The sequence below is a fragment of the Platichthys flesus genome, chromosome 4 (assembly GCF_949316205.1).
Source record: "Platichthys flesus chromosome 4, fPlaFle2.1, whole genome shotgun sequence".
Classification (NCBI taxonomy): domain Eukaryota; kingdom Metazoa; phylum Chordata; class Actinopteri; order Pleuronectiformes; family Pleuronectidae; genus Platichthys; species Platichthys flesus.
The window spans coordinates 26,251,455-26,275,025 of NC_084948.1; the positions used below are offsets into that span (position 1 = coordinate 26,251,455).

The window sequence follows — 23,571 nt, forward strand, 5'->3', positions numbered from 1 at the left end:
TCTGTGAAACGTTCAGGCTCAATGATCTCTGTCGTTCAGTCTCTTCACCAAAGTTCTTAAAAACTTGAAAAGACTTTTTACAGAAGCATATTTTGCAGAGTTTATGGGGAGGGGGGTCTTTCTTGATAGTGCCACCAGGGGGGGCGCAAGCTTAAACACTTTCTGATCTTATACGATTTTTTTTGCAACCAGTACGTATCCAGATTCTGACGTGTGTATCAGCCAATCAGAGCAGGGTATTCAAACGGCTGTGTTACGTTATAAAGCACATTACTATTGTCGTTAACTTTTGCTTAATAAATAAGCGTGAAGCTCATTCAGCCGCTGATTGAGAACGAGGAACTCTCAGAGTGGATATCAGCCGCGTGACGGACGACAATTAGTTTGGATCCATCGATCACGATCCCAATCTGTTTAAGTGATTATCATCACTCCCGCTTCATGATTGCTCCCTATCGATTAGTCAGGTCTGGCATTGTTTGCACATATTGACTGTTCAAGGCTGCCTAACAGTGCATTCTAACACACACACAAACTCTAACACACACACACACACACAAACATATTCACACAAAATGCAGAAGCTTAAAAAAAATACATATGTTGAAAAAAGCAAATGAGGAATAACATTATCTGAAATGATGAATTTTTCAGGAATCTTCTGTTTGTTGTTATGCTGTTGTGTTTGTGTTGCCTTTGTTTTCCTCCCGCTGCGATTTCTCATCCTCTGTCATGAGGCGGTGGAAGGAAGTGAGCGTTACGCCTTTACAGTTTTAAATGATTATAGTTATCAGATTTGTGTAGACACACACACACAGACGCACACACACAAAGTCCTCAGAGATTTATTTTTTGCAGAACACACAATTCTAAGGTGAGTTTTATGCATAATTAATCACGGGGTAGACACACGCATACACACACATTTACACACACATATACACACAAATACACACTGTGTCCTCAAGCCCACACACACACATGAGGCTGGTGCAGAAAACAGCATCGTTTGTACACATGTTCGTCTTTTTGTCGTCTCGCTCTAATTATCATGTTTAGAATTGAACTGCGCCCCCTGAGGGTCGCTGAGGTCACTGCAGCTCGTCCCGAAGGTGTCACATGATTTCGAGGTCACTCAAGTTTTTTTCACACAAAACCCAGGTTGCAGTCGCTAGGCAACCAGCAGGGAGACTGCAGCACATTACCTTCACAGTCACGGCTAGCAGTTCTCCTCTATTTCAAGTCTTTGAGCTAAGCTAAGCTAACGTGTGTTGTTTTTCCAAAATGTCAAATTTGTTTATTTTTTGTCATATTCAGTTTGTATTTTGTGCGTCGTCCGAGCTCGAGGCCGAGTGACAGTCGTGTGAAGCCGTTTCAGACGGGGCGAGCAGCCGCGGAGGGGGGGGGGTAGGGGGGGGCACGCTAATAGCTGCTGATATTTAGACACTTAGGACATGAGGGCGAATCCCTCTGTTGCTCTTTAGGCTATTTATACCACGTCAGAGAGGAGAGTGAATGGGTTTGTTTGACCCACACACACACACACATAAACACACACACACACACACACACACACACACACACACACACACAGAGAGAGAGAGAGAGAGAGAAAGCCCCACATGAGAATAACTTCCTGATCCCTTCTGGACACTCAGGGTCGTCCACTGTTAAAAGACAGTTTGAGCATCTGTGATGAAAATGCACATTAACATTTATTTTATGTCGTGTAACAACAAAATATTTGCTACAAAAGTCGGACTATGAACCTTTTTGATACGATTATTTTAAAAGGTAACTAGTAACATCAGAGTTGAAAATATCTTGAAGTACTTTTGATTTGCTGCCTGAGCAGTACTCTGCAGTAGAAGTACTTCTCTTGATGTCTTGGTTACACACACATAGTTACACAGCATTTGTGTATATGTTTCTGATGTGATACTTTAATTTTACAGAATCCACAAAGCAGGAAGGTTATGCATTCATGTTTATATTCAATTTAGTAAAATTCCGTTAATATTCTCAATTCAGTATATTTGAATTTATATCTTTTATTTACAGTTATTCAGTCATTTCACCTTGGAAATGACTGCCTAGAAAGTGTAAAATATAAATATCGTTAAATAATAATCCACTAGGAAATGTTACAAGAGTAAAACGTACTTTTTAGTCTTGTCACTTCCTTTCCCCTTTAAGATTTTAAAATATTTTGATGTACAAATGGAAGAATATAAATGAAAGAGTAAAAGACACAGGAGAAACAAAGTGACTCACAGTTTTAGAGTCAGTGGACTGTTGGTGACGTCTTGGGACGAGACTATGGCTGCCATAGTAGAAACACAAACTCACTTTGATGTGATGAATGGACACACACACACACACACACACACACACACACACACACACACACCGAACACATGTGCACTTGTGAAAGATGAATTGCTCTCCGTGGAGCTGCAGCCGATGATTGTCTACTATTTCGGGGTTGAGGATAAAATGTCGTCTTCTTTCTCTTGTCATGAACCCGGCTGCTGCAGCATGTGGTGTCGACATTACTGTTAACCCCTGGGAGTGGGTGAGAGGGGGGGGGGACTAAAGAGAGAGAGAGAGAGAAGAGTATGTGGAGGATATCTATGATGTTGTGACAAAGAAGGAAAAGTTGGGACGAGAGACTTGAAGGAGGCGTCATGGCGGCGGCGGCGCTGACTGGAAGCTGGAAGCGTCTCTGAAGCCTCGTTAGCCGACAGCTGCAGAGCGACGGAGAAGAAGCAGCTGCTGATGGAGGAGAAGAAACACTCACCGCTCTTCAGGGTCACATGACGGGACAGCACGCCGGTGACCAGGAAGATTTACGAGCTGCGTGTCGCTCCGGCTCTAATGAGGCGTGTCGCCGCGCGTGGCTGAAGAGATATTTATTGACGGGTTTTATGACTTTGATTATTCAGTGTTTGCTCTGGTCCCGCCTCTCGAGCGCCCTCCTGTAAACCACCCCCCCCCCGGCAGCTCGCTCTGTCGCGATGGAGCGGCTGCTTCTCATATCACGCCTGTGGAGGACGGGCTCGTAGACAACTGACAGACAACTGACAACAGATTGTTTGAGTTGTACCACAAGATTTCACAGATTCTTTTAATAACACTGAGTAATGAGCTGATGATTATCTCCCATAATGCACCGGTACCTTTGAATTTTGGAAGTTATTTTCGATTTTTTAAGGACTTATTTATTTTACAGACACACAAGCATATCACATACAACCAAATAGAATATACAGGTATCATCTATCTTATAGGTCTGTTAGCGTCTCCATCGTCAGAAATGTAGTTAATAAAAAATAATTGCATTTACGAGGATGTAAAGTGAAGGTCATTGTGTCCTTTATTATTATATTGTTAAAAATGAATGTGTCTCCATATGCACATATACAAATATAGTGTGTTATTGTGTGATTTAGCTTATTTGTTGTGCTGTACCTCAAGTACTGAAGCATCAGGTTTGTTTCCTGTAACAGATCCTGGTTCTGTTTGTTCATTAGATCTGTAAAAAACAAAAAATTATGATTATTGATGATATGATTATTTATCACAAGAAATCAATCTTAATAGTTAATATCTTCCTTTTTAATATGATATCTTTTTTTTTATATTGTTCCATCAGGTTGAGATTCAGGCAGAAGGAGAAGAGTCCTCGCAGGTAGAAAAACAACTTGTGTTGCGCTGGGTTCAGTTTAAAAAAGGAAGTGAAAACTATGAAAACGTTATTACCTCAATTAAAAAACATTAATCTATAAAGCTATTGAAGCAGAATAAAGTGTAAACCTTCTTTACTTATTTATTGCTTGTGTATAAAACCCTTTGGAGGAAACTTCCCCGGCAGCAGCACATAAACATCCCGGAGCGCTCCATAGAGCCGCGGCCCTCCAGAGAGCTGCCTCTGTGTTTATGTGTAATGTAGTGAAGCATCATCTACTTACTGGATCGATATCATATTCATATTGACAGTGAAACACGGCTGTTGCATTATGGGCTTTGGGAGTGAGCGGCGTCCCCTGTGCGATCAGCTGTAAATGGCCCGTGGTTTTGTTGTGGTATTATTCGGGGGCTATTTTTGGGCCCGGTCCCTCGCCGTCACTTTGAACAGCCCTGACATCACCGCCATTCAGCCTCTTCTGCTCGTTTCTGTTTTCCTGACCGCGCCCTCCGACCTCTTCCTGCGGGCAGAGAGGTGCCGCTTCCTGTGACCTTTCACCTCCGCCAGCAACACCTGTTTCCTTCTTCCTGTTATTGCCTCCCGACACAGGAAGTCGGCCGTAAATGTCAGGAAGAGCGGGTCTGGCTCGGCTCGCCTCAGATGATGAGGAGGTGTGAGGGTTGGACTCTGAGCTCAGCTGAGTCCCACACAGCCAGGAGCGTCTGTGTTTCTGATCAAATGTGAATTCTTTCAATCCTTTTGAGTTGAACTCTCAACATCGATAAGTAAAGAAATTATAACTCAGAGAATCGTGTAGCTAACGAGATGAATTAAATCAAAACTTTTTTTTTCTCACCTGATCAAGATCTGTTGTTTTCTCACCTTCTTATGTAAGTTTATCAGGTTTGTTGTGTTGGTCTCTGCTGAGTCAGCTCGAGGACACATGCTCTCTCTCTCTGTATCATGTCTCTTAGCTGCTACAAACACCACCTCATGTGTTCATATTTATATTTACTGCAGAGGAAATATACATTTAGTTGGTGGGATGGTCATCTAAAATACATTCCTGCCATATGGGGCGTAGTTTCTGCAGCAGAGGGAAAGGTTGTGTTGTGTTTTTCTCCTTCTCGGCTGATGAGGAGAGGAAGCAGGAGAGTACAGGAGAGTAGAGGAGAGGAAACAGGAGTGGAAAAAGGAGAGTACAGCAGAGAGGAAGCAGGAGAGGACACAGGAGAGGAGAGGACACAGGAGAGGAAGCAGGAGAGTACAGGAGAGTAGAGGAGAGGAAACAGGAGAGGAAAAAGGAGAGTACAGCAGAGAGGAAGCAGGAGAGGACACAGGAGAGGACACAGGAGAGGAAGCAGGAGAAGAGGCAGGAGAGGAAGCAGGAGAGTAGAGGAGAGGAAACAGGAGAGGACACAGGAGAGGACACAGGAGAGGAAGCAGGAGAGATGAGGAGAGTGAGATCCTGTCAGGACCCGTTCCCTCCAAAATAATTTAAATAAAAATCTTCTTATGAGAAGTTACAAAACACAACTTTAACTTTTTCGAGTGGAAAACCTGAAGTTTTATTAAGCATCAATGTTCAGTCAGCAATCATCCCCAGCCTTCAGCAGCACATGTTCGGTATCTGTGGAAACTTTGGCGCCTCAGTTAAACTTTAGTGGGTTTGATGGAGTCTTGGCAGAACAACGTGCACCTACTGGTGGAGCCAGAGGTTTTAACTGGTTACAGGAAACACACACAGTGTTTAACAGGAAACAAACATTTTGAATCTTTACTGCAAAGAATTGCAATAAAATAAAATCCAAATACTTTCCAGACAGTGTTGGACAGTGAATTGAAATATGTAGATACTTTTCAGTGATTTGAGCTTTATTGTGAATTTAAAAGTTCTGCAGAGTTAAAAACAAACAGAGTCTGTAGTAAAGGGAGAAGTGTTTGAGACAGAGGCTGAAAAGAGGAGCTGCAGCGATGGAGCGGGCAAATAATAAAACTATTAAAAAGGGATTATCCTGAATATGAGGAGAATATTTACTCCTTTAAATCACAGGCAGTAAAACAATATGTTGTGTACATGTGTTTACGTGAGTCTCGTGGGTGTGTCTGTGTGTTACTGTGTATAATCCATGTCAGTGCGTGTTTATTTGTGTGTTGCTTCTATAGCAGGAATGTATGTGTGTGTTTGTGTGTGTGTGTGTGTATTGTCAAAGTTAACACCATGTTCCCTCGCTGTCAGTCATTGTTGCCCGGCTCCTCTGTGCTGTGGTTATTTTTAACCTGCGGGGGGGGAGGGGGGGGGGGGGGGGTCTGTGCTGCTGGATGAGCCAGGGAATGAGATCTGAAAGACGGCAGGAGAGGTGGAAAAAAGAGGGATGACACAGACGGATGGAGACAGGCAGGGCGAGCGAGGTAGAGGCAGAGTGTGAGACAGGGAGAGAGAGAGAGAGGGGTGGGGGGTGGGGGGGGCTAAGCCTGTGGATCAGGAGGAGGCAGATTAAGCTGAAGTCCTCTGCTTAAGACTTCAAAGTTCAAACTGCAGCCGCCTCAACAGTTGTCTGCTGTCCTCAACTTGCTCTGTGTGCGTTTGTTTAAAAATATATGTGTGTGTGTGTCTGTGTGTGTGTGTGTGTGTGCAAGCTGTATATGAGTGTGTTTCCATCTCAGAGATCGTGTACGGTGTGTTTTTTTTTCTGTGATGATGCTACAATACATTATTAATAAGTACAAGCTCAAACAGTTGGGGGTCCCTGTGTGTGTGTGTGTGTGTGTGTGTGTGTGTGTGTGTGTGTGTGTGTGTGTGTGTGTTTGCGGGCCTTTGTGTGTTTGTGGCCTTTAGTGACGACACTGACCTGAATAGAACGCAACACAAAGTTTAGACGTGAAGACGACTCATCATCGCCGACATAGTGAGAGACAGAAGAAGAAAGGGAGGGAAGAATGCAAAGATGGAGGGATGAAGGAACGAAGAAAGTAGAGAGAGAGAGAGAGAGAGAGAGAGGAGAGAGAGAGAGAGAGTTTTCGTTAATCTCTGATTTACTGATATGAAGTATAAAAAAGAAGCTCAAGCTAAAGTCTCAGATGAAAACAATAACACAACGGTGCCATGCTTCAACTAATCTGAATTAGACAAAATAAAGTTTTCAAAATAAGATCAAATCATGCAGAGTATTTAGATTAATTGCTGTTTAACAACTAATATGAGTGAAAATGTCTCAACTTTTTACTTATTGTTGTTGTTTTTGATTTTCCTGATTGGATTTAGAGTTTTGTAAAAAAAAGAAATCTGAATACAGACGAGGGGAACAGACACCAGAGAGGCAGCTGGCCGGAGCAGTGTGTTAATAGATCTGCACGACAAGGTTAAACCCCAACAAACTACCATAACATGGTGTGTGCATGCGTGTGTGTGTGTGTGTGTGTGTGTGTGTGTGTGTGTGTGTGTGTGTGTGTGTGTGTCACGGTCGTTAACAGTTTGCTTGTTTCCTCGTTTGTTAAATGAGACATTGTTCTCTCAGATTTCTCAGGTTCTTTGACCTCTGGACCACGTTAGCTTATCACTTATACTTGTCAATGCAAAACACACACACGCACACACACACATTCACACACACACACACACACACACACAAAATGAGCAAAACATGGAGACGCTGCAGCAGCATTGTAGAGCAACCGTCCTGAAACTGAATGCACTAAATATTTCTGGAGCGTTCTAAAAGATTTATTAAGCTTTTTGTTTTTAGCCTGTGCAGCTGCTTGTGCGACAAATAAAACTAACTTGTGTGTTTTTATCAACATGAATTTATGAACATTCCATTAATTATTTCACTGGAAATCAGTAAATAAAAAAATAAAAAAGGACATTAAAGACACAAAGAAACAGAAAGTGATTTGAAAACGTTTCTGGATCCGCCCCTTTTTTCAGGTTCTTTCATTGGCTCGTTTCAAAATCCTTCCACCAAAGTTTTGTGCAGTAGTTTTTGTGTAATCATGCTGATAAACCAATAGAACCGGGGGGGAAAACAAACCTCCCTGGTGGAGGTCAAATTGTGAGAGTGACTCATAGATGTCTGGTTTGTTCATCATTCATAGTGTAAGTTTTATTGGACAACAGAGATCAGGAGGCTCCTGCCTGCACAGAGGCTGCTGTCGTTATCTGCTGCAGACTCACAAGGTCACAGAGGTCGATGAAGGGACCCGGGCTCCTGCCAAATAATGTCTGAACAGGAAACAACCCAAGAAACTGCAGGTTTAACTTCATCCGATCAGAACGAGCTGAGAAAAACAAGTGAACCAGCTAATTTAAAATGTTATAGTCTTATAAATTTACCAAAAATCACCAAATATCTCTTTCTTTTTCTTATAGAATTTGTTTATATACTTTGATATTACCCTATCAGCACCAAAGAGAAACCTGATCAGTCTCTTGATTGGATCGTTATCTTCTGTCGACCTGAAGGAGAAGTAGTTTGTAGTTTGACATGTTTGGCTCCTGTAAACCCTCACCAGTCTGACCAGCTCGGAGCTGCTCCTGAATCCCATCACCTCCCTCCGCTGCTTCTGTAAACCCTCACCAGTCTGACCAGCTCGGAGCTGCTCCTGAATCCCATCACCTCCCTCCGCTCTGTAAACCCTCACCAGTCTGACCAGCTCGGAGCTGCTCCTGAATCCCATCACCTAAACCCTCACCAGTCGATTTGAGCTTATCTGCGAAGCCGACGCTTCCCATCCTCGCTCCTTCACACCCACAGGAGATTGGCTTTGACCTCCGACCTCCGTCCAGCAGCTGCAGCAACAGGACGTTCTCGTCAGCAGCTGGATGGACGCCCAACCCCCCCCCCCCCCCTCAGCCACTCCTCTTGCTCGCTCCGAGGAAAAGTTACTCACAGGAGGAAGAACGAAACAAACACCAAAGACACGAGAGAACGTAGAGAAGAAACTTAAACCTGTGAAGCCGAGGGAAAGACACAAAAAAACAAAAAACATGAAAGCGTCTGCATGGATCCGACTGTCACATCTTCTTGTTTGTGGCGGCTCTGCACAAAGGTTCTGGAAGCAGAGGATTGTGGGAAGGTGCAGGAGGCTGAGTGGCTGCGTCGGCCATTAGAGCGAGTAGAGCGCACAGTGTCGGCTGAATGAAACCAGGAGGAAGATGATGACTTCACATTCTGACGCCCTTCAGATAGGGTGTGTGTGTGTGTGCGTGACTGTGTGTGGGTGCATGTGTGACCTTGTGAGAAGAGGTTTGGTTTGTTGAACCGAGAGAAAAGAAAGTTTGAAATGCAAGTGGACGAAAACACACAATGATTCACCAGGAGACACGAAGAATGTGCAGAATTTAAAGAAGCTATTCGGGAGGAAAGGTAAAAAGAACTGCAAGAAGGAGAGGAGCAGGAGGAGAGAAAGCCGAGCAGGCGGAGGAGGAGTGGAGGCGAACGGAGAAGCTCATTAGCACAGAATCAGTTGGATATAAAGATGGCAGATGTGATCATTAGCGCCAGGAGGGATCAGACATCGCTGTACGCCACTGTTTATCCTCCCACTGCTGCACCAACACTCTGCTTGTGTGTGTGAGTGTGTGTGTGTGTGTGTGTGTGTGTGTGTGTGGAGAGAGAGAAGATGTTTCAGTGCAGAGGATGAAAGGGTTCATGGTTAAAGTCTTTTCGGCTCCCTCTCTCCCTCCACCTCCCTCCCTCGCTCTTTCTCTTTTCTCGCTGCCTGTCACTTACGTCTTTTATGTCTTGTCTCCATTTCTACCCCCCGCCCCCCCGCCGCCGCCTGCTCATCTCCTCGCCGCAAAAACAACCATTTTGAAAATGTGCCACTTGAACAAAAACAAAAAACATGGTGGAACATTTCTCAGAAATTGGTCGTCCAGGTGAAATTTAGGTTTCTCCAGCTAAACCCAGTTGCCTGCTCTGATCAAAAGCTGGAGATCGAGGGGAAAAGAGAAATCTCTGATTTAATGTTTCCGTCTGTCAGAGGCTTTTATCCAAATTACACTGAAACATTTCAAAATTAAAATATTATGATTTAACCAAGTCATTGGTTTTTACTGCAGGAAACTAGAGAGGGAAGAACAGAGGTTTACATCCTCCTGGTCAAAGAGGAAGCAGAGAAGAGACTAAACCTTAAAAGAGAGCTGAGCTACTGACAGAATGGGTCTATTAACTTTTTATTTCATTGAATTTACTTTCTGTAAAGATCTTTTCTGTTAAATGATAAAAGATGTTGAAAAGCAGGTGGTTGGTGTGCGGCTGTTTTCAGGGGATTTTTTTAGATGAGGCATTATTTTTGAAACGTTCCCGGGGAATCGTTGACGGATCCGGATGAGACCTATTTACTGATATCGGAGTGTGTGCAGTTTGGTGCAGTTTGATTTAAGTGGACTGTTAATAATGATTTCCACCACGTGTGTCAGCTCAAAGGCCTCTTGGTGTGGAAAGATGATTTGAGGAAGCAGTGGATTGTCAGAGAAACCCAGTCGCTCTCTCTGCTCCTCCCCTGAATCTGCTCAGGACAGCAGACTGCGGTGGAGCCTCTGAAAGCAGCGGGACAGCAACAACACACCGAATCAATAGAAACAGAAAACTTCCGCTTGTTCTCAAATTAAAGACAAACGAACAGAGCGACAAAAAGAAATCCCACAAAGAGACAGGAGAGGTGGCGGCTCACAGGGGAAAGAGAATCAACCTGAAGCAGCGAGAAGTGAAAGTGAGACGCTTGAAGTCGCTCGTTTATCGGCTCTCACCTAATTTTTCTATTTCTATGTAAATTTATCCTCGATGAACAAAAAGCTGCGGAACGTCCAGGGCGCCGCCACGCACATGTAGTTCAGCTTTAAACACGGGGGGGTGTTCTGGTGAGGCAGGGGGTGAGACGGTAATTGGAATGGCCTTTGCATTTTTCTGCTGTAAAGACAAATAGATCCCTCTCTCTTTTGATTTCTCTCCTCTCTTCTCTTCCTCTCTCGTTATTCCTCTCTGCACGTTGAGACAGAAAAAGATGGTGAATCACTTTCCTCTTTTCTCTCAATGTCTCAGTTTGTTCAAATCGATCACCTCCTCCCTCCCTCTCTGTCTCTTTCACTTTATCGTCCTCTTTTCTTTATCAAGGCCGAGTCCCTTTATCTCTTCAGCCCTCCCTCCTCCTCCTCCTCCTCCTCCTCCTCCTCTTCCCACTGCCCACACTCCATCTCTCTGCTCTCAATGTGAATATTCCTCTTTCAGACGTGCAGCGGTTCCAAGGCTGCTGGAGCTTTGTCCAGAGTCGCTCTGCACAGATTGGAATCGATTCCGAGAGGAGAGAGAGCGTTCAGACTCACATTCATGAGGCTAATGTGCAGCAGCCGTCGATAACGTCTCCTGAAGATGTTTGTTAGAGACGACTTTGCAAAAACAACTTTGTTTTCACTGAAATGCGTAAACAACAGATTTCATTCTTGTGGTTTGTTTCCATTTGGCAAAGTGAGGTTTTCACTGTGGACTGAGGTCAGTGCTGCGGAGGGTGATAAGTCACTGACTCCAGATCAGGCTGCAGATGTCACATCTACGAGCAACAGGGCCACTGAGAGGGAAAACACATCTGAGATCAAGAAATATAAAAATATATGATTTAATTAGAATAACTTCTTAATATTGTGGCTGAAGAATCCGTCCTTGGGCTCTGATGAAGCAGTAAAATATACATCAGGATTCAACACGTCACAATAATGTCAAATCTGTCATTAAGATTCTGAACGGTAAAGAAAGTAAAGCTAATAATAATAATAATAATAATAATAATAATAATAATTTTCCCTCTCGACCTCCTCATTCACGGCCGCAGAGACAGAACCCTCTCGACATTAATTACTGTGTGGGACCGATAAAAGAATCTGAATCTGAATCTTCTCACATTTTTAATAGTTAATTGGTTGATTTTTTCTAAAAGATTTTTCAGCTTCTTAAATAAGATAACTTGATTTGTTTCCCATGCAAATTAAATATCGTTAAGTTATAGTCCATTAATCAGACAGAACAACTTATTTGACTTGTTTTCATCGTACGAACATAATCGAGGAATTAATCAGTAATCACTTAAAGAAACACCGTTAGCTGCTCGCTCCAGTGGAAACGTTGCTTATTCCAATTTAAGATGAACGAGCTCCTGCAGATGAACCGAGGATCAATTCTGAAGAATCTGTGAAACTCATCGAATCGTTAATAGAACGGTGACAACGATAATACACAAAATCTGCATGGAAACACGTGAAATTAAAGATACTGCGGTTGTCTGTGTATGTGTGTGTGTGTGTGTGTGTGTGTGTGTGTGTGTGTGTGTGTGTGTGTGTGTGTGTGTGCACCATCGCCTCGTTCTCTTCGAATGCTGGAGCTGTGTTGCCATGGCAATGCTGACCCCTGGGAATCAATGTTTTTTTTTTTCATACAAGTCGCCTCTTTACAATTCCTCCCCCTCTCTCTCCCTCTCTCTCTCCCTCTCCGTTCTACCTCTTTGTCTCCTGCTCTCTCACCTCCTTGCACTTTATCTCCTTTCACTCCTCTATGAACCAAACGTGTGTTCAGGTGATGGTCTCTGATGTTGTATGTCTACATCTGCACACACACACACACACACACACACACACACACACACACACACACAAACACTAAGGAGGGTACGCTGTCCTTGCTCGCTCTGCATTCACATATAGTTCAGACTCTCTCTCTCTGCCTCTCTCTCTCTCTCCTTTGGCTCTTTGTGTCGCTCGTCCTTTTCGAGGACGCCTCTGAAAAGCAGATCCTGGATCAGCGTCGACCTTGTGTCTCGATTTGACTGCGTTTGAATGACAAGTGATTTGCTTCACATCAACAAGCTCCATCGAATCACTCCTCTTTCATTTCATATTTTCAGAGAGAGATGTTTTTATTTAATCGTAACATCAAAGTCTGGAAAACATTAGAAACGGTTCTTTCACTTTTTACCTTTGAGTTTTTACTTCCTTCTCTTTATCTTCCGTTCATGACTTTCATCTGTATTTTGGTGTTCAGGTAATTTGATGCACACGCTGGAGCTTTCTGCTCCCACTCTCTCTCACCTGCTATTTGCTATGAATATGATTAAACCCTCAAGTATTTGACGTAACTTATTGTTTCTCTGTTTCTCCTTTTTCTACAACCCCCCCCCCCCCCCCCTCCACCTCCCTCCAGGCCAAGCTGATCGTCCCCAACAGCACAGCGGGGTTGATCATCGGTAAAGGTGGAGCCACAGTCAAGGCAGTGATGGAGCAGTCTGGGGCGTGGGTTCAACTATCCCAGAAGCCGGAGGGCATCAACCTGCAGGAGCGCGTGGTCACCATCAGCGGGGAGCCCGAGCAGAACCGCAAGGCCGTGGAGATCATCGTCCAGAAGATCCAGGAGGATCCGCAGAGCTCCTCCTGCCTCAACATCTCCTACTCCAACATCACAGGGCCGGTTGCCAACTCCAACCCCACCGGCTCCCCGTACGCCAACTCCACCGAGGTCATGCCGTCTGCGGCAGCGGCTGCGGCAGCTACAGCCTCCTCTCTGCTCGGCCAGGCCGGCCTGGCAGGCGTGGGGGCTTTCCCGACCACCATGTCCAGCCTCTCAGGCAACGACCTGCTGACCATCACCTCCGCCCTCAACACTCTGGCCAGTTACGGCTACAACACCAACTCCCTGGGCCTGGGGCTGAACCCCGCCGCAGCCTCAGGGGTGCTAGCAGCCGTAGCAGCTAACGCCAATCCAGCAGCAGCCGCCGCAGCTAATTTGTTAGCGTCCTATGCCAGTGATGCATCAGGAAACGTTCACCAAGCCAGTATGGGAGGCTTCTCCCTGGGATCCCTGGCGGCCGCTACAGGGGCCACCAACGGCTACTTAAGTGCATCGCCACTGGTTGCATCATCACTACTGGCCGCGGAGAAGCTCGGAGAAGGAGCGAAGGAGGTGGTCGAGATCGCCGTGCCAGAAAACCTGGTGGGAGCCATCTTGGGGAAAGGAGGGAAGACGCTTGTGGAGTACCAGGAGCTGACCGGCGCCAGGATCCAGATCTCCAAGAAAGGCGAGTTCATCCCCGGAACTCGGAACAGGAAGGTGACCATCACGGGTTCTCAGCCCGCCACGCAGGCCGCACAGTACCTGATCAGCCAGCGAATCACCTACGAGCAGGGGGTACGCGCCACCAACCCACAGAAGGTGGGCTAAACCTGACAGCCAATGAGAAACGAGGAGGAAAAGAGGAAAAAAAAAGAGTGGGGGCTTGGGGGAGGAGTGTAAAAAAAGTGAGAGTGAGAATGGAAAAAGGAGAGGAGAGCAAGAATGTCGGAAGGAAACGTCCGCGCCATTTTCTTCTGCGTGTTTTCAGTATTCTTTATTAAAAAAAAGTTTTGACGCGGAGCAAAAATGTGCCGAGAAGACGAGGAGGGGGAGGAGCGAGTTATCACGCTGAAAAACCAAGAAAAAAATGTGTAAAATGTAAATAAGGTTTTATTACTTAACGTCTTGACCTTTCGGGATTTTTTATTGTTTTGTTTGTTTGTTTTGTTTTTTTTCTTTGTTTTTGTTTTGTTTCGGTAAATTAAGCTGTTTGTTCGTTTGTGTATTTTGTGGACAAAGCTGAATGCCATGTAGACAGGCCGACTGCCTGAGAGGCTACAGGAAGTGGGGGGAGGGAGGGAAGGGCAGGGGCACGGGGAGGGGGGGAGGGGGGTTTGGCGTTAACAGGGTACGACCCCCCCCACCTTTCTCCCCGCCCCCACCATTTATGGAATCAACCCTTACCCTTCCCTCCCGCTGCAGCCCACCCGCAGGGTTTTTGTCTTTCTTCTAGTTTTGACTTGCCCCAAAGCCCCTCCCCCCGCCCCCCCCAAAGCCCCTCTCACTACTTGCCCCCCCCTCCCGTGCCCTGCCCCTCCCCTCCACCGCCCTTTTACAGGGTTTTTTTATATAATGAGCAGGACTGCAAACTTCAGCCGGTGTGCGAGAGAAGAAACATCCTCGACTTCGCCCCGACACTGTTTATTCTCTCCCCCGCCTCATGACCTCACCTCCCTCCTCCTCCTCCCCCTCCTCCCCCCTTTGCCGGGACTACGTAGGAAGAAGGGTGAGGTGAAACCGGGGAGGGGTGTGGTGGGGTGGGAGGGGGTAGAATCAGCTGGGCGTTTCTTCCTTTGCACACCCCTTCCCCTGTATCCCCTTCGATGTATACCACAAGCAGTGCAGCGCCCCCTGTGGGCGGCTCTAGTGTTGAGATAGAATGCCGAGGCGCACGCTGATGACCTCACGTAAATCGAAAACCTAGAAACGACGAGAGTGATACTGTGCAAGCTGCGGCAAACTCCCAGGATTTATGGCATTTTCCTTTTTGCAGTCTGCTGTGATCATTCTATTAATGATCATTACGATAGGAATCTTCACCATCGTCATTATTTATTAATGAGTTCACCCATTTAAAGCTCAGTTTTTACGTTGTTTTTTTTAATCTGTGAATTCAGGTTGACATGAATGTAAATGAGACTATTTTTTAATTTGAATCTTTTGTTTTAATTTAAATGGATTGAAGATGAATAGTAATGTCACATAGTGTAATATATGTCTTATTTAAGTCCAGTATAAGAGAGCCGCCCGAGGCATTAAGATCAATACAGTGAAGGGTCACTTTATATATCCAGTCCAAGAGCAGAACAAGGAACACACACACACACACACTGAAACAAAACACTATGATGCCATATTTGGTGCTAGAAAAGGGAATTCACCATATCTACGATGCAGACTGCAGTGAGATAAATATGTAAACCACTCCCACCACAGGCTGCAGTGCAGCGCTCTAGCAGCTATATTAACCTTCAACACCTCGGCCGTCCCAGCTCACGCTCTAAAACATCCCCCACCGTGTTACACCTGTAGGAAAATGCCAGTTACAGTTTGCCAACAATGTGAACGTGTCACTGAAAATTAATTATCCGATGAATCGCTGCCGAGAGGCCTGTGGTCTTCCAAACCCCTTTAGATGAACCCGAACCACAGACTAGATCGAGCGAGAGCACTTAGGACTCACGACGTACTACTGAGAAACGCAAACCCGGAGTGAGAGGAAACACTGAAGCATGACGAGGGAGCGGCGTCCGTCTGGGCTCCGCTGCTGAATCTGCAGGACTCGCTGGTAGATTTGTGATTTAAAGGCAGCGTGGATGTTCGGGATGTTCAGGAGATAAGTAGCCTCACTGATCTTTGCCCTTATCAAGCCACCGTTCCCAGTGCCGCTGAGGTAATGGGCAGCGAGAGATTTCCAACACCCGTCCAGCGAGTTGAGGCAAACTGCAGGTCTCTGGCCACTGTAGAACCCGGAGGCTGCTGAAGATGCTGTTGTTTTTCTTTTGTTGTTAATTTTTTTTGTTTTATGTTGTGTTATTATGAATTTTTTTACAATCGGAGTACACTGAATTTCTGTCTTAATGCACTGTGAAGCGAGGGAGCGGCTCCCTCGGCCTATGAGGTCAGGGATGTGTGCTGTAGACGGCATCATGATTGGATGGTTTTTTGTACAGCAGGGATTTAAAAAAAAAAAACATACACATATATGAAATATATGTAGAATGCATATGAAGAACTTCACCAGAACCGCACGTCATATCTGAATACTGAAGGAGGAGGAAGAGACTAGGTCGATGAAGAGGATCAATCAATTGAGGTGAAGAGTTGAGATCAATTAGATTCACCTGTCGTCTGGGGTTTGTAAACGGAGGGGAGGGAAGGGGGGGGGGGGGGGTCGGTGTCCAGGAGCAGATAAAAAAAAAAAGACTGGAACAAATTTCTAAATTCACTTTTCTATCGCAGCTGTGTCTTGTTCATGAGGTGACAATGGGCGGAGATTTAAATCCAACAGGAGTTTGAAGTGGGACGGAATGTGAAATGCCCCAAAAACAAAAAACAAGGAGGGGGGTGCATTTGATTTATTGACCTCAACCCGCCTGGTGAGGGGAGGGGACTCTCCTCAGATTAAAAAAACAAAACACACAAAAACAAAGAGACTTTCTGATTCTTTTTGAAAACCAATCCGACTCTAAATCCTCCACTGTGCTATCGAACGTGTGTCTCTGGTGGAGCGCCAGTGAGGGTTTATCTCCACAGCTTGGTAAGGAGGCTTCTTTACTCCCATCTAACACCATCCACACTCTCCTCACCCCTCCCTCACACCCGTCCTCCAGTGCACTCCCATCCCGACACCCCCTCTCCTCCTACCACATCGCTCCATTGGGTCTGGTGTTCTTTTTAACGATCCACGCATGTCTGCTGCTTTGCCCCGAAACAAACACCGCAGACCGAGCCTCTCTCGTGGCTGCGGCTCGGAGATGCACCGCAAACAAGCGCACCTTCAGGGGAGGTGATAGTCGAGGCTGACGGGGCACGAGTCGGTGTGTTGGATCGTAATGTTGTGGCGCTGAAGAGAAACACAGTGTTGATTTGGAAAAACTTTGCTGCACAAACATGAAACATACACATATCGCGAGGGTTTGACTTGATTCTAGTTTGATACTTTGATGAGAAGGTGGCGTGCCGTTGTTCCACTGTTCCACCTGTACTGTGCTGTATTCATCTTCTTCAGTGTATTCTAAGTCAGGGTTGATTTATCCATCATCATAATTCAATGTTTGGACTAAATGAGCGATTTCTATGACGTTTCTGGGAACTTTCAAATTCATTATTCACTATTTTTCCATCAACTCTTTCAGGGATTATACAAATATTCAGTTGTCAAAATTTAAAACTAAATAAATTGAAAGACGTGAAAATACTCGTAGCTTTAGTTCTGTCGGTTTTCCATGATTCTTGTTCTGTGGTGCAGATTGCTTAGTTGACCTTGAACGCAGCACAGTACATTTACAATGGGAGAAACACGGGTGCCGGTCGGTTTAATGGACACGGGACAGATTTACTTTTCATCTTCATCATTTATTAAACCGGAGAAAGGTCTTCTTCGGTTTCAGTTTGTCTTTACTCTTTAGTCGTCTTTGTGTAGGTCATGGAGATAAAAAATGTGATCGTTACTGGAAGCAATACACGTAGTGGCATGTCGTCCTGTCCTTTACCCTCTGTCTGCCGTAGGAGCTTTTGGATTTAATTGTAGATATATTGAATAGGTTTTAAAACATTTTTTGATTTGTGGAACATGCTGCTATTTAACAATAATAACTAATGTACTAAAAATACAAGGTTAAAACATATCGTAAAAATCTGTCCTTTAGCTGGAGAGGCACTGGCTCTGTTATAAGCTTACTATAAGTTAATAATAGTGTAATTCTAACCTGAAGTTAAACCTGTGCCAAAATAGTTCTATACAGAGTGAACCTTTAAATGTGTGGATTTAAATCACCTTAGATAAGAGGAGACATACTTTTATATTACGATTAAAATGTGAAAAGTGCCAAATGAAGCATATTTATAATTTACGTAGGAAGGGAGTCGTCCCAGTGACAGTTTTTAAGAACTACGTAGACTAACGTACTAAAAACGCGTCCGTGCAGCCGTTTGTTAGAACCCTCTCTGCTCCTGCCACAAGACGAGGGAACCACTGCGTCGGCCGAGCGTTAGCCAGTCCCGTGGGAACTACCCTTCCCAGAATGCAACAGCACTAGGACTCTGGGGCTAGACGAATCAACATAGCGATAGGTTAGCATAATGATGCTAAAAAATGTGACTAGATAGCATTCTTAAACACAGCCTTTTATAGTTACGATGAAAATGTATTTTGTGGAAATAGATGTTATCTTTTTTGCACGTCTATATTGCATGATATCAGTGAAGTAAAGCGTGGACAAAAAAAAAAACAAGGCGGAAGAAACAAACAAAAAAAAACAAGTGACTAAAAAAAATTAGGCAGTGTGTGTCGTTCATTTTTCGGAAACAACTCCTTGCATGCCGATAAGAGCATTTTGATATTGTTTTACACGCGTTGGAAGGTCGGTTGTTTCTCCGATCACGTGGGTCCGCGGGCCACACGTGAACAAGACGTTTGTTTTTTCCGACGTCAGAACAGTGAAAACATTTTGTCGTTCGGCTATCGAACCTTCCTCAGAGGGAAACAAACAAAAAGACTCTCGAACAAAAAAAAAACGAAGACTATTTTGCTACTTTGCCGAGAGGGAGCTTGTACTTGTGAAAAGTTTCTCACTTGCTACCGAACTTTTGGGGGAAAAAAACAAATAAATCAGGATTTTAATTTGCAACAAAGACTGAGATTGTCCATGAATGTACTCACCTCTGCATACGTTTGCATATCACTCCTCAGACCATTGACGTGCAGTAGAGGCTTCTGTGTGTTGTTGTGTGTTTTTGTACTCTAACATTACTAACCCTTCAACGCGCTGTGTCAAGCTCTCAGTAGAACGCTGTTGTCTGTCCTGTACACCCCCCCCTCCCCCCCCCACACCACCACCAGCTCGGGCCTGTCCTGTCACTGATATGCACCTTATTGACCTTAGATACAACCAGGAGCATCTCACAGAGATTCTCAACACCCCTCCCTCATCCACAGCTCGCCCCAAAAGGAAAAGAGTGTGTGCGGCCTCAGTTTCCCCTTTGGGCGCCCCCCCCCCCCCCCCCCCCCCCCCCACACCACCACCACCACCACCACCACCACCACCAAATTTAGGACAGACTGTGTTGTCGCTCTCTTAATATGCAATCCAAGAGTCTGATGTCGGGAGAGAAACAACACCGAGCGCTGCCAGTTTGCTTTTAAAGTGGCAGCGTTTGAAATCCTGATCGCTTCAATTCGAGCGCAAGAACCCTCCTGCTCCCCCCCCTCCCTTGTTTTAATCACACAACCAGAAACCAGATGATTTCCCTGTGGTCATGTTGTGCTTCCTGACACGTGTCCCGGCGACATGTTTGCACTAAACCCTCTTGCTGTCGCCGTGTGCGGCAGGCCGAGCTGGGGGGGGGGGGTCAGTGTGCGACACTGCTGTAGAAGTGTAGCTTTATCGTAGGTGTTTCTTCTTGATGTGCATGCTCCTCTCTCTCTCTCTCTCTCTCTCTCTCCCTCTCTCGTTGTGTCTGTGTGTAGTCGGCTAGTCGTGTTTCTGATTTCTACGTTTCTGACGCGTAGAGGAATGCTAACGTTCAACTGCCACCTGCTCGCCAGGTGACCTCATTGCTTCTCAGTGGGTGTGCGGCTCCTCGACATTGTCCTCCGATGTTGTCTCCCCCCCCAACACCACCACCACCACTACCACCACCACCACCCCCCCGCCCACCTCCACCAACTCAAACCCACTCTCACCCACACCCACCACTGACCCTCCCACCTCTTCGAACACCCTCAATGAGACACATATGGGACCCCCACTTTCTCCACTTTTCCACCATCCCCCACCCCCCCTCCCTCCCCCGACTCGGGCCCAATCAAAGCACCAGCAACTGTAGACTGCATTTGTCATATCACTGTTTTTCTGTTCCTTCTTCTCGTTCTCTGTTGGATTTTATTTTCCTGGTTTTGATTTGTACTGTATGCTCTGTCTAACCCAGACCAGTTTTAACAAAATGCCATTTCTGTGTGTAGCCTGTTTACCCCCTCACACACACACACACACACACACACACACACACACACACACACTTCCATGCCCTCTTTTTTGCACTTTCACTGCCCACCTCTCCTTCTCACCCAAACATACACACTGTCCTCCTCCGCCTCCCACAAGCCTCTTCTCTCGAGTGCCAAAATAGAACAGAGAGGAAAAACAAAAACATGAAAACTACAAAAAAATATATACAAAAAACAAAAAAAGACAACAACAACAACAACTACCATTCCAAGCGTTTCTTTGAGTTGTTCTTGTGTGTCGGACATCCATCCTGGAAGCACCCATGAAGCCAGCATGCTCCGCCCTCATAACATGATGTCGCTCATGACGCCTCAACTGAACAGCACCTTGCCCCCCACCACCACAACCTCCTCCTCCTCCTCCTCCTCCTCCTCCTCCTCCTCCTCCTCACCACCCCCCACAGAGCTAAACCCGACCAGGATTAACCCTCTGCAGGTTGGCTACCTACCTACTGTCCTGCCTCTCAACCTTATAAAAAGCCCTACCGCTCATGCCAGCTGCTTTCCTAATTCTGTCATCTCTTCAGCCTGTGGGACTTCATTGATTGTGTGCCATAGTGTTGGGGGCACCTTTCACTCTCCTCACCTCCCCCTCTTTCTCCCGCCCCTCACCTTTTCTCTCTCTCTTTACCCCCTTCTCCTCCTCCTCCTCTCTCGCTCCATTTGATTTTTCTCAATGGGAAAGATTCAAAAACTCCATTTTTCTAATGATGATTTTTTTTTTTTTTTTTTTGTCGTTTAACATCCAAACCACCGCACGCCAACACACGCACCGCCCCCCCGCGCGGTGGTGTGGGGAGTGTTTACGCACCGTCAGCTGCGCAGCCATCCTCTGTCCTCTTGAACTTTTTGAACTTTCACCCCCTCATGAACTTTATTGACCTTCTTCCTCCTCCTACACCCTTCTGTGTTCATCCAACTGTTTTGGACGATAACTCTCTCATTCCATCCCCAAAAAACCTCTCTGAGACTGTGCAATGCTCACTGATATGATTGGATTTTTTTTGTTTGTTTGTTTGTTGCTCATCATTGGGGACAATTCTCTGAGATATAAGTAAAACGGAAAAAAATACAAAAAAAAACAACAACAAAAAACCACGAAAGGAAGAAAAAAACGTCCAAAAAAAGAAATGCAGACAAACAAAAAAGAAAAAAACACTAAACAACTGTTTCTCCACAATTTCATTTCTTTTCTCTCTCATTGTAAATATTTTTGTCAGATTTTTTGCTGAGCTGTAAAGAGAGAAGTGTTGAGCAGAAAGGGGCCGGCAGCATAAAGAGGAACTGGTGGACGCGCCAGACGACACTTTTCATCCTCCGTATCCGATAGTTAGGTCTTGCCTGTATAATCGGCTCTGCTAGTTCTACTGTGTTAACCTGTGCTGTTGTTATTAGTGTTGATTTACCTACTGTATTCGCTGTGTAGCTTCCATGTTGGCTAGCAAACTCTTTAGATAACTGTGCCCATCACATAATGATACTAACCTTGAGAAGTAGTCCGAGCCATTCTCAACGTAGAGGCTTGTTTTTGTACATTTGTTGATGTTTTCCTAACAGTGAGTCGTAGTGGCGCTAGTATCTTTTATCATCAAGCCGTAGTTATTGCAAATGCTTGGTCGTGTTAGAGACATATCATCGTGGGAAAAAAAACGGCTCGACTCGGCTCCTCCACGCTGGAGAAGAAAAAAAAAGAAAACGCAGGGAGGCGGACACAGGGCGGGAAATAAAAATAAAAGAAAAAGGAAACTAAGCTCCTCCCGGGCGACAAAACGAGGAAGCTGAGCTGCTAACGTTTGTGCAATACAGTCCTAGTTTACATGAAATAGAAGGATAGTTTAGGGATGATTTACCCCTGCAGGGGGCGCTCCACCCTCCCGTCGCCTGCAGAACCAAACCTGTGCATATCTTCACATATCGCCTCGACATCAGAGACATGTTGAAAGTATTAAAAAGTGACTGCGTGAGATTCCGACGCCACCATTTCACCGCATCGCTCTGAGCTCCACCCTCGATTTATGCTGCCTGCCCCATCGCCCTGAGAACACCACATGAGCTATTTATTTCTCAGACTATTATTATTATTATACTATTAATAAATAACAACGCAACGAGAAAAAAAGGGAACGACTGGAAAAAAGGTGAATTAATATTATTATTGTTTTGTTTTTCTTTTTAGTATTTTAGTGGTTGCTTTTAACAACATTCATTAACTGACTTAAAGAGTATTCAATATTTAATGTAATTGTAGCATTGTGTTTGTAAAGAGAAAAAAAAACCTAGTGAGTTGTGTTTCTTGACTTGTGGATTACCAGTGAAGTGGGCAATCTAGTGCTAATATATATGAGGTCTTTTTTTAAGGATTCTTATTTTGCGACAGCAACAGCAGTCATTATAAATGTTCATTTTAGCATCACCTGTCTTCCGTTGTCTTATTCTTCACCTTCCACCACACTCTGCATCATCACAGTAACACATCGCAAGTCTGGGGGTGGGCAAGAGTGAGTGTGTGCGTGTGTGTGAGTCGAGGTGCATGTGGGAGCAAATGTGAGTTTGTCATTAATCGAGTGATTGTGTGTGTGGGTGTAAGTTAACAAACCTTTGTATTTGTGTGTGTCTATGCAAAAAAGGGTGAATGTCTGTGTGTCCTTGTGTCTGTTCGCAAAGTTGTGTGTGTTGCATGTTTGTTTTCTGTGTGTGTGTGTCTGTGTGTGTGTGTTAGCGGGTTTCTGGGTGGGTGTTTTGTCCAGTGTCCACCAAAAGCTAAAACCTGTCAGGCTTCCATACTTCCCAATGGAACCTCCTGACGTTATAGCTGCAAACCCTCATCATGTGATCTGACTCAACTCGACTGTCCATAACCCCTCCAGTCACCTGACCAACCAAATCAACCAATCACTGTCCACCACTATCGCCTCCCCCCTGCGCCATCCTTTGCTGCACACCACGTCAGCCCCATGTGATGTTCTCCATCGATAACATACTACTGTCACAATCTACTGTTACATGCTCACAGGTCTGGGGATGAATACGCATCTAGAATGGACGTTCAGGTGCTCCAGCTTGAGGTGCGCTTGTTTTATAAACCGGTGGGATTAAAACCTTTTTTTTATATACGAGATTAAACAAAGCTCTAAAAACAAGAACACTTCAAGTTTATTCTTACTTTAAAAGGTCGGTTCGCCCTGAAAAACAGAGTTTGAACTAAAGTGCCTCCATTCTCAAAACGGTGGAAGGGAATTGAACAGAACTTTAAAAAAGAACTCAGCAGAAACGTT

The 23,571-nt window shown here is 45.1% G+C and overlaps 1 protein-coding gene across 2 annotated transcripts in view; it reads left to right on the forward strand.

The window, feature by feature from the left end:
* The window catches only part of nova2 (NOVA alternative splicing regulator 2), a 62,949-nt gene extending 48,599 nt beyond the window's left edge, over window positions 1-14,350 (forward strand). For both annotated transcript variants that reach the window (XM_062385201.1, XM_062385202.1), the window contains one exon: window positions 12,880-14,350. In XM_062385201.1, coding sequence (XP_062241185.1) covers window positions 12,880-13,893 — 1,014 coding nt within the window. In that variant the 3' untranslated portion in view covers window positions 13,894-14,350. The remainder of the gene's footprint in view (window positions 1-12,879) is intronic.
* The last annotated feature ends 9,221 nt before the right edge of the window (window positions 14,351-23,571 follow it).